Source organism: Calonectris borealis, chromosome 7 (assembly GCF_964195595.1).
Source record: "Calonectris borealis chromosome 7, bCalBor7.hap1.2, whole genome shotgun sequence".
Classification (NCBI taxonomy): Eukaryota; Metazoa; Chordata; class Aves; order Procellariiformes; family Procellariidae; genus Calonectris; species Calonectris borealis.
In genome coordinates this window covers 24,035,206-24,046,787 of record NC_134318.1, presented here as the reverse complement: position 1 = coordinate 24,046,787, position 11,582 = coordinate 24,035,206, and the positions used below count along the sequence as shown (strand labels likewise).

General features: G+C 42.8%; 1 protein-coding gene across 1 annotated transcript; it reads right to left on the bottom strand.

Moving 5' to 3' along the window:
- Window positions 1-1,515: 1,515 nt before the first annotated feature.
- C7H10orf71 (chromosome 7 C10orf71 homolog) lies at window positions 1,516-8,910 on the bottom strand. Its single transcript, XM_075154622.1, has one exon. It carries the CDS (start codon window positions 8,822-8,824, stop codon window positions 4,190-4,192), a length of 4,635 nt encoding a protein of 1,544 aa, XP_075010723.1. The 5' UTR covers window positions 8,825-8,910; the 3' UTR covers window positions 1,516-4,189.
- Window positions 8,911-11,582: the final 2,672 nt, after the last annotated feature.

The following is an 11,582-nucleotide window of genomic DNA, read 5'->3' as shown; positions in this document are numbered from 1 at the left end:
TCATTCCAGTATTGTAAAACAAGTCCCATTTATTTTGTTTATTAATTAACAAATAATTACTTGTTTGCAAATACAGTTGCATCGATGGAACGTGCTAATGACACTCATTTTCTTGGACAGGTGACTTAGGAAGGCACTGAACACCCAAGGAGGAGTTGATAAAAATCCACGCATGCAGGCCATTTCAATTAAACTGCACTCTCTAAAACAAATCCAGAATTTTGCATGAGGAAATTTGAGCTCTTGGGACAGAGCCATGGCTGCAGGATGGCAGTCCAAGCCTGCCCTGTGACAATTGGGCTGGAAGGCATTGCAGTTACCCCAGAAGGAGAAGGAGATTCAAAGGGGGGTGGTTCTGGCCCAAGAGCCAAAGACTTGGTAAGCCAGGTTCAGCCTCAGTCACATCTGGCAAGGAAGAACCCCCGCTGTAAACAAGCCTCAGGGTACCCAGAAATGCAACATGCAAAAAAGGCCATGTGCAGGAGAAGGGAGCAGCGAAAGCAATGGCCCTCTGTTCCCTTCAGCCTGCTGTGCTTCTGTGCATGCAAAGAGTGTTCTTTAGTCCTAATCACTGGCTGCTGGCAAGGCAGAATTCAGCTTAGTTTGCCTCAACACCTCTTTAACCTAAGATTTAATGTCACTGCCATTTGTATCACCAAACAGTGCTTTCCTACAACTTCTTTCATTACTATTGCACCTTTCCCATAGCCCCACCCGCCTTGCGACAGAAAGAAGTCAATCCACAGCTGTCATTTTGCCTAGTAAGGACCTCTTCCATCCTAGTTTCCCACAGCAGCAATGGAAAAAAAAACAACAAACACAAACAGAAAAGAGCAAGAAAAATATTTGTTATTTGAAAAGGTGTCATTTGTGTTCACCATCACAGGCATTACTGCTGTCTTATATGCAAATGGCAGTTTTATAGGTATATTATATATATGTATAATTTTTAAAAAATATAATATAGGGTTGTTTATGTGCGTGCGTGTGTGTTTGTACACACACACACTCCCATGGCCTAGCAAGAAGTTGGCCAACAGCGTGGTCTAGGCCAGAGACAGGTTTGCTGATGGGTTCATACTCAAATGGAGTCAATACCAGGCTGGGACCTGGCGCAACACTTTTATAATATCATTCACTCCCTGTGGCAAAGTGCTCTAGGGAAAGCTCTGGATACATGATGAGAACCACTTTCATATTTGTTTTCAAAAATTCCCAGTTCTGTTTGCTTCATTTAACTACAGATTCTCTAGGTCCGTCTGGGATGCGTGTCTCTTTAGAGGCACAGTCCGCTATGAATGCAGCTCCCTTAAGCTAACAGAAAGTAGTGGCAAAATAAAGAAGTCCTGCTTGAAATGTATTAGGTATCCAATTTTCATCCTTTTCAGATGCCCACGTTTCAGTTTGCCTTCACGGTAGAGTAAAAAATACATTCTGCTTTCCTTGCATACATAGAAGTAGTATATTGGAGGATCCCATTCTCCACAGCAAGAGTTTAAGAAGGCCCTTGAAAGAAAGGCTGCAGAAGTATGCACGTCTACAAAACAAATGACAGTTAACGAAGCAAAAAGGATTATTTTTTAATGCAGTTGTATATTTTGCTTATCAAATTACCATTTCTTTTATATCTGTGCACAGATACTTTGTATCCACAGTCTCCCCTTGGAAAGCATGCTTTTATCCTGTCCTCTGAGAGCCTGCCTAGTTCTTGACTTGTGGCTGTTAAGGGCATTTAAATTTGTAATATCAAATAAAAAAATGGCTTGTGCACTCTGCTAGGCTTTCAGATTACATAGGTTCTGTCTAAATGTATGATGGAAAACTTTAATAGATCTATTTATCTATATTTTAACATGTAGATGGCATTCTGCTCTATACTGGATAGGCATTATGCTGTATACAGCGACAGCAACAGAGAAGTTTAATATCAATGTTACCATGTCAGTTTAGCAAAATACTTGTGACCAAAAAAAAGGAAAAATATTCATAATAGGAGCAATTTCCCTTAATTTAACAACTTGAAAATTGATCCTTGTTCCTGAAACACTCTTGATTTTCAAATTCTTTTTTATTTTTTTCAGAATGAGCCCTTTCCCAAGGGAGATTGCATTTTCTGAGTTCCAAGTCAAAGTTGGTTTAAAAATTTTAATATTTGCAGAATAGGATCATAGGATAATTCAGGCTGCAAGAGATCTCAGGAGGTGTCTGGATGAACCTTCTTCTCAAGGAGGGTCAGCTCTGAGGCCAGCCCAGGTTGTTCAGGGCTTTATCCAGTCAGCTGCTGAAAACTTTCAAGGGTGGAGATTGAACAATAAATATTTATTCAGATACGGGCATTTGGCTAAATGTGCTCAAAACCCAAACCAAACCATACAAGCTTCTCCATTTCCACCCCACACCTCTGCTGCAACCACCCCTGCCAAATCACAAAATGGCAAATTTGACACAACTCTGCATAACAGGTAAAACGGACTTCAGAAAATCATTGAAGGCCAAATCCAAACCCCACTGAAATCAATGAAGAGATGCCCTTAGTGTCTGTCTAGCCCTTCTGTGGAAAATGTTTTAGCAAATAGCACTGATGAAAGGAAGTGTCTGATGGGATCAGGACAGGTTCTGAACGCACAGCTCTTGCCAGGGATGGAGGAAGGCTGGGAGCTGAGTTCAGGTTAGGGAAGGAGCCAAACCACCAAGTGTTGGTCTGTGTCCTGACAGCAGCCTCGGTCCTGGGAAATTAAGAATTTACTGACGAAAACCTCTATCATAAATATTAAAACTGGGAGAGTGGGGCAGTGCCTGTGTCCCATTGCCACGTTGTATTTATTAGCAAATGGCCTGATTCTTCTCTTTCTTTTCAGGAAGTCAAGAGTCACTTCACTGAAAACAGTCCTGTAAAAATAGCCTGAGATGTGAATCAGGCTGAAAGTCACTGGTATAATTCTTCCTTAGAGCTCCTGCACTTTAGTTTTAATTGGGGAAAACAGTATGAAAATGAGACAGAGAAAAAGGAAACCAATACTCCCAATATAGATATTTATAAGCAGGCATATTACATTCAATCTTTCCATCTTTCCTCCAAGGTTCTCTCATTATCTATGATGATAAAAAATTGCTTACGCAAGGATGAGTGATATTTTGATACAGATCTGTTAAAGAAAAGTGATAATCCAAAGAAACAGTTTTCTAGAAATTAATACTTTGGGTGTTTTTTATCTCTTTTTTTTTTAAAATCACAGAATTCACAAGACCAAAATTAGGTACAATGTTTTTAAGGTTTTAAAAGTTAGCGCTGTATTTCAGTGGGAGCCTGAAAACAAAACAAAACAAAAAGCACTTCAATTAAAATAAGCAAAGGTCTCCTCATCCTAACAAAAAATTAAATACCGTTATGGGATTTCATTCAACCTTGCTCCTTACCAAAATATTTCAGGCCAAGTATCAAGATAAGTTGAAGTTTTAAGCTGCATTATAAACAACCCCTGACTCTAAGGGAACATGTTTGGAGATTATCAAGAAATATAAAGAATTCAGCAGCATGTTAGTGGACACTGCAAAAGTATATGAGAAGTCTAGAGCAGCTGCAACTGTATTCTGGTTGTTTAAAGGCTGTTGTGCTGTGCATCCAGTATACAATCTTCGTGTCAATAACATCTGGGCAATCAATGTGTGCAAAAAATGAATCTCGGGTTTATGGTATATTTGTAGTCATATGCTTTCTACCTGTCAATATAGTTCAAAGGCAGTGAGTGAGGACAGTTCAGTAGATGCGGCATATGTCCTAGATCTCATAGGACGGACAGGATGGTCTCATAGGTTTTACTTTGTGTCATACATCATGCAACACATCTGGGCAAAAGGACACTTGCTTTGGCAATCCCAGCCATCATAATGGCAAAGCAGCAGCAGCAGCAAGCAGTGGCTTCATACTGTCATATTTATTTGTTTAGTTGGCATTGCCCCTTCATCTCACTGATAATTGGGTGCTTACTCAATTTCACACTTCTTCAGAGTGATCATCACCTTGCATCTTTCAACGTGGTCAGCTTTCATTCTCCTTCCCACCCAAACCACAATGAGATTCAGACATAAAGTGTTGTACAAACATCAAATCTGCATGTGCTTTTGTGCGCATGTGTCTGTCCAAATGGTTCTTAAAAACACTAGCTGGCATATTTTGTTACTTCAGTTTTCAAGATACTCCATCAGCAGCAAAATCATCTAAATCGGTGAGGGATATTATGTCAGTATTTGGGGTTGGACTCATGTCCTTTCGTAAGTGAACTCGAGTTTCTTCAGCATCTTGACTGTAGGGGTAAGAGGCTGGTTCAATATAGGGCTGGGTATCCACAGCTTCAGCGTATCTGTAGTCCTGCTGGCCATCTTCAGATAGTTCAGCTGGTTCTCCTGGTACAGCCGGCATTAACCAGGTAGGTTCGGAGAGCTGAGAAGGTGACTTCAGCACTGCTACAGATGAAGCTGGCAAAGGCAGCACTCTAGGGTAAGAGGCATAGGGAGAATTAATAATTTCTGAAGAGGGGTGCTGGTATAAGTTCCCTTCTGAGGAAGGGACTGAGACTTGAACATATTTGCCAGTTTCTGGATCATAAAATGTCTTTAAATTAACTTCAGCTGGTAAATCAACTACATAGTATTGGCCAGAGTCAGGGTCTTGGAGAAGTTTACGCTGGCTTGAAGAGGGTGAAGGGCTTACTGCTGATGCACCACTGGGTCTTCCTGTACTGGTTTCTGTGGGAGTAAAAGTTGAGTGAGGGGCAGGATGGAGAGAATATCCCAAGGGTGAGGGAGGTGCTAGTGTCTGTCCAGAATGAGAAGACTTTCTCCCTACAGCATCTGTATGCTCAGTCTGATGTTTTTTCTGCTGCTCTTGCATTTTCTTTCTCCTGCTTGCCAGCTTTTTGGCCCGCCGCAGAGCCTTTTCTGTTTTCGGTGGCACAGCAGGAGGCTTGCCTGCTGCTCTCTCCCCAAGTCCCCTGGGCTCCAGTCTCTCAGCTTCCCCTGCAGAATCAGAAGGCAGATTCCTCTGTGCTGAATCAAGTATCTCTTCTGCGGACATATCAGCTTGGCTCTTTAGTGCCATGTTTAGCAAGGCAGGGTTTACAACATCCTCTGTCTCTCTTGTTGGCTTGTCTGATAACGAACTGGCAGCAATGGAGTGCATCGTGCTGCCTGACCTGGGGCTTGTAACAGCAGAGCATGCAAGACTGTCTAACAAAACTGGTGCACCTTCTGTATGTAGGATGTCCTCTAAAGCTTCACGGGTTACAGGAGAATATGTGTGGTCCTCAGATATGGAGCCAGTCACAGAGGAAATGGTGTCCCTAGTGATTATTTTTTTCGCACAAGAACCACCTCTGCGATTAGATAAATGATGATTCTTAAAGTAATTAGTCTTTCTTTCTGCAGGATAGCTGGGGTTGTTTTGTGCTTGGTCATTTTCCAGACCTAAATTTGGCTGTGTTAAGCTGTGTCTTGCCTTCCTAGTCTGGGTCTTCTCTTTCCTTCTGCAGACATTTTCCTCATTCATTTTCCCAACTTTATTTAACAAAGCACAAGTCTCTTCATCATCTTCCATCAGCTTCCCTAATGAAAAGCTGTCTGTATCTTCCAGAAGACTGGGATCCTGTGTTGCTGAAGTAGATCCAGGCTCACTGGCCTCTTTCCCTCTGTCAGTTGCTCCATCTCTCACGTTCTGTTGCCCTCTGCGCCTCGATGCCAACCAGCCTACCTCCTGGGCATGCAACATGTTTTGGTGCTGCTTGTTGTGCTCTGCTGGGGGCACAAACCTACTTTCCATTTCCTTATAACTGCTGCTCACTGTATCATCCAGGGAAAAGGACCTGAACAGGGGCAGCTTGACAGCCCTTATTACCTGAGGTGACCTGAATGTGTTATCTTTAATCATAAACAGACTGGGTTTGGTTGAGCTTGAAGGGGGTGTTTGTGGCTCCTCAGACCTGGGGATGGACATGTCCCTTATGCTGTCGGAAGCAGAATCCATGCTGTTGGCCTCTTCCCTTTTCTCTCTCCTTAGTTTCTCTTTCATCAAGCTCCTCTGTTCATTCCCAGTAACCCTACTCTCCTTTTTCTCTGCTGCACCAGTACCAGGGCTGATACAAGCATAATATTGCAGCTCATCTTCCCCAACCTCTTTCCCTCTCTCCTTGCGGCTTTTTTTACAGTCTGCACCCATTTCACTCTTAGTCCGCTGGCTTTCTTGAAGGCATGCCTTCTGCATCAGGGGCACTGGTGGAAATGGCTCCTCCTGAAGTGGCTGCTCTACCGTGGAGACGAAAGATTGCTCCGAAGAGCTACTGCTTATTTTGCCTTGTGCTTCATGGCCAGTTACCACCATACTGGTTTGGATGTCACTGTAAGGCACATCCTCTGCTGGTGAAAGTTGGTTTGGGAGTGTTTTGAAGGCAAACTCTTTGTTCTGATTAGCAGCCTGTCTCTCATTTTCCTTACCCTGGACACCAGGATTTTGCACAGGCTGCCCAGCTGTTGTATCTGCATTGTCTCCACTGAATGATTTCAGTGCTGGATACTGCAGACGTTTCCTTAAATCGGGTCCATTTGATTCATGTCTGAACAAGGGGAAGTTTTCATTACCCCTTGTGTTTTTAAGCAGACCTTCATGTTTTGAATTGTCTTGCTGCAAGTTGTCTCCAGTTTGGTAAAATAAAAGGTCCGCTGTTGTCTGGGGTGAACTCAAAGTCAGGTAATTGTCTGTAAAGTGTCCAGTTAAATCAGTTTTATTGTGCTTTTCGTGCACACTGCCAGACAATACGGAGGTTATATCACTCAACTCATCTTTCTCTGCAATATTTTTGTTACTTTTTTCTTGTAAATTCAAGAGTGAGGGATTCATTTTTATTCTCTCCTGTATATTTTCCCTAGTTTTATTTTTCTCCTCCAAGGCCCTTAAGAGGGGAGAAGGAGTATAAATGCTTTTAACACGTTTACGCACATCCTTCAAGTTGAATAACAGACTCGATGCTTTCGATTTGTAACTATCCCGAGACGTATAATCGCCAAACGCGCTCCCCTCGTGGTCTCTCGCTGCCACGCTCTCAGTGGGAGGAGGTGTCAGCGGGATCAGCTCGCTTTCCACAGGGTCTACCTCCTGTTTTGGTGGTATGATGGGTGTTAAGAGTTCAGTGATGTTGAAAGAGGGACTGATCGATCCAGGGGAGTTTACCTGTTTAGCCAGAGAAGTCACATCCAGACCAGGTTCAGCACCAGTCGCCTTTTCAGACAATGAAACCGTCTCATCGCTGGCTGTGGACTTCTCCTTTGAAGTCTGTCTCTCCTCTGCTGCCCCTTTTGTAGCCCTCTGTCTCCTCCAGGGTGGACAGGTATTGCCCAGTTGGGGACTGAGGGCCTCCTCTTCGGTTAAGGTGGCCAGGGGTCTCGGTGGAGGCGGGCTGCGTGCCTGGGACATGGATGAGGGTGAAACCATCCTGTAGGACACAGACTGGGGTGAGACGGAGGTTTCGGACATGGCAGGGGGGGAAAGCTGAGCTGGCATGGGGGGGGGTGGCACAGGAGGGGCTTCAGGTGTAGAGGGTGTTGGGGGATGGCCCTGCTGGGTGGGGGGTGGAAGAGGAAGCGCCTGTGGGACAGGGGGTAGTCGAGAAGGACCCTGGTGCGCATGGATCCTAGCGGGGGGTGTGGGAGGAGGAGCAGCAGGAAATTCGTTTTTTGAAGGGAGTGGGCCCTGGGGTACATATCCAGCTGGGAGAGGGATGCTGAAAGCAGCTTCTGGTGGAGTTGGCTCCATCTGAAAATCTTTCTCCTGCTTCTTAGCAACAGTGATCTTGGCAGGTGGTAATTTATGTTCACGTGTGAGGGATTCTTTAATAAATGGTGCTTCTTCCAGGTATGCAAGACCTTCCATTTTTGTTTTTATATCAACAAATCCCTCCTTTTCAGTCAGTTTTTTATGATGCACGTTCCATGATTCAAAAGCACTATTCTCACTGTGAAGAAAATTACCTTTTTTTGCTGGCTCATTAACTTTCACACTTCTGTTTTTTAAAGCCTTTTTAGACGAATGGGAAAAATTTGACTTGGCTACTTTTGACATCTCAATCAGCACAGGATAATAACCATCAGAGCCACAATAACTCAGGTCTATTTTATTAGGTCTTTTCTGTGGCTCATGTTTGCTGCTGAGACAGTGGCTACCTTGACTTGCCTCAGAAAATTCAGAAAGTTCCTTATGGATGCTTAAAATGTCTGTGTCACCCCAGCAAGCCATATCATTTCCATGATTTAATTTACATTTTTGAAAGCTATTCTTAACGGGCTGCTTAAGGGCTATCAGGGAACCTCCTGACCCTTGGTCTGCAGTCTTATCAAATGTCTTAATCAAAGAGGACACTTTTGAAACATGTTTATTGTTTTTTGGACCAGGGTCTGGCAAATTCAGCTTTTTCCTTTCCATGGCAAAGGTGTTACTTTTAGCAATCCTCTTCTCCTCCGGAGCACACTTTGGTAACTGCTGGAATGTTGAAGCCCATATTGTATGTTCATTGTTTCTTGCTGTTAGCTTATTACAGATGTTGCTTTTCTTGATGGTATGGTTTAACGTCCCTGGGTGAAATTTAGCAGAGAATTGGAGGGCAAAGTCAGGTGAAATGGCAAGATCTGGTTCATTGTAAGAGTCTTCGAGTTCTGCCACACACAAACTTCTGAAAGCCCGGTCTGTGAGACTGCTCACCTCTCTGTCTGTGTCATCCAGGAGACTCCCAATACTTGAGGAGTCACTATGTCCTTCTGTATGTTTCTTATTTCCCTGCATTGTTCATGGGAGTCATGAATGAATTATCCAAAGAATTAATTTCAGGTGTCAAACAGGCAGATGATTTTGCTGGGTGGTTCCAGCTGTTTGCAATTCACAAGCACAAAGCGATTCCTCCAGACGGTGCTGCTGCACATCGATTCATCTTACAGAATAGCTGAAGGAAACTTTTTTCTCTGCAAAGCCAAAAATTATAAATTATCATTTTTCTACATTAATACTATTGGACAGAGAGCATTTTCCAGGTGTATCAGTCACTGACTAATTTGCTCCTACATGTATTCTAAACAAGATGCTAGCAACACAATAAACAACATGAAAAATTGTTATTTCAGTCAATTCAAGTAGCTCATGGTAATAGTTTAATTTCTGGAAAGTGCCATTAAAAAAAGTGGTTTCCCCTCAGATTCTTTACTTGGGCTCTTAAACAAGGATGAGCCAAATTTCAAGAACTTCCCTTTCCATACCTCCAACCATAAACACTTCCAAGTGCTGTGCATGTATTTAGGTAAGAAGCCATTTTTTTGGCCAGGAAGAATTAGTAATAAAAAGGGAGAAAACTGACTTAATGAAAGAAAAGCTGATAAAACTTACTTGGCAAGAGATCATAATCATAATTTAAAATATTTTGTAAAAAATAAAGTTATTGGAGAAGATTCTATTCTCACTCGTCTGTTAGTTCATGACTGTGGAAAATGAAGGCTATAGAGATGAACCTGCTTGTATCAGGCTGGAGCTTTGCTGTGACAATTACCCTGAGCAGAACTCATGTTTGAGAAAGCAGAATGGTACGACAGGTAAAGAGGATTTACTGTGCATTAGCATGTTCCAAGCAAATATTGCTGGGGTAAAATCCTTTAGCCACTCATATCCAGATACGGGTGGTTGGTATATTGAAACTGAAGAGGCTGCTAATACCAGCTTAGCCAGCAGAAGGCAGGAGTGCCTAGGGGACTCTAGCAGACCCACTAAGGGAGCACAGGGAACATTTGGTTTCAGTTCCAGAACTGCTGAGAGCAAAAGGTAACCCATTCAATACGATTATCAAATATCACAGCCTTCCATTAATCCCTGATTACAATGCACAGTCAGGGCCCACAGAATTGTGGTTTTTATCTATCTCCACATCAGTCTGAAGACAGGATGGGGGAATCTTTGGATGGAACAAGTATAAGTAAAATAGACCCTTCAGCTACACTTGAAATCTATACACTAAAACTCTTTAAAGTTTACTCTGTAAACTCTTTAGATACTTATTCTCACATTCAAGGGCTTGAGCAGGGTACTGACCAAAGTACAGTGAGACTCAGTTTAAAAGCATATTCAAGAGCTAGCTAAAAGGAAAGTCCTTTTAGACTCCTTAAGGAAAGTCTAATCTGTATCTCCATTTCCTAGTACAATTGCATTATTAACATGTGATGAGCTGGAACACTACGGTTCACATCTACAGCAGCTTCCAGCTTCTATACAGGTGGAAGCTGTCTCCATCTCAAGCTTAGATCCACTGTAGAACTGAGCAATGAAATCCAGATCCAGATTTCGGCCTCTCCAGCTGTCCAAATCCATGATTCCACTGTGGCCCATCTCAGTGAGACTCTTGGAAAGGGCATGTTTTTCCCTATGACGACTCAGTGCTGGTCAAAATATGAAAAGTCAGAGGAACTGTGCTTAATCAGCTAAGTTACTTAGGCTCAGTTGTTTCTTCAAATGAAAACACTCTTCACCTTCCTTTTCTATTTAAAAAAACCTCAGCCAACCTATTTTTAGGCTCAAAGTTATCATAGTGAATCTTGACTCTGTCCTTCCAGCCATACAATTCCAATGACTTATGCAGAACTACAATAGATTTACACCAGAAATAAAACGAGCTTAATAGAGCTTCTCCATTTTACTTCGTACAAACATTTTTCAAAAGTGAGTTTCACTCCCCTCACCGCACATATATTTTTGTGTATAATACAGCAAGAAAAAAAAGAGAAGACAAATGAAAGGCCATCCCGCTCCTGGTTTTGATTCTTAACTTTACATGAGCGGGAAGTACAGGTACATACCTGCCATGTAATTTTGCTTCTCATCTTTAGAACTCCCTCTCATGCTTGTATTTGGCTTCATTTCTGACCATCTTTAGTGAGGAGGTAGAAATAGTCCAGTGATGTAGATTCGACAGAAGTAGCGTCCTGGGATGTTTCCAACCTTCAGCATTTTTTGATCTTAAGTGAACTCTGCAATTTGAAAACAAAGACATTTATTTGCATGATCTGAAGACTTTCTTATGCTGTATTCATTCATTTATTTGTTCATTCACGTTTTACAACCATTTTAGGGGTGATTCACAGGATTTCTTACCAAGGTATCCATCCCAGAGTGATAATAACCAGATACCTTGAGGGTTTGGTAGCTTGCGGAGTGCAGCTCCTCCCCTCTCTTCTAAATAGGAGGCTTTTTTCAGTGGCTCTCTTAAGTGCCTAGCAAACAACTATTACAACCTCCAGCACTCTCTGGTAGCCCCAGCAGGGACTAACAGCTGAGCGAGCAATGGTTTCCTGGCAGTCTGCTCGTTGCAAAGGCTGGGTGACATCTCCAGGCTAAAAAGAGGGGTTGTGCCGGATGAATTCTTCCCTGCTGCTGTCTACGTCCCTGCTGTGCCACCCTTTCAGAAGGACTGCAGAGGAAAATGTGTGCCTTCACACCACCTGTATATGACTTCCTACTGCCAACAAGTATAGACAGACGTCAGTCTGGTGGACTGGGAACTAAT

Coding starts and splice junctions, on each gene's coding strand:
- C7H10orf71 (XM_075154622.1), bottom strand. CDS start 8,824: ATGCAGGGAAATAAGAAACATACAGAAGGACATAGTGACTCCTCAAGT.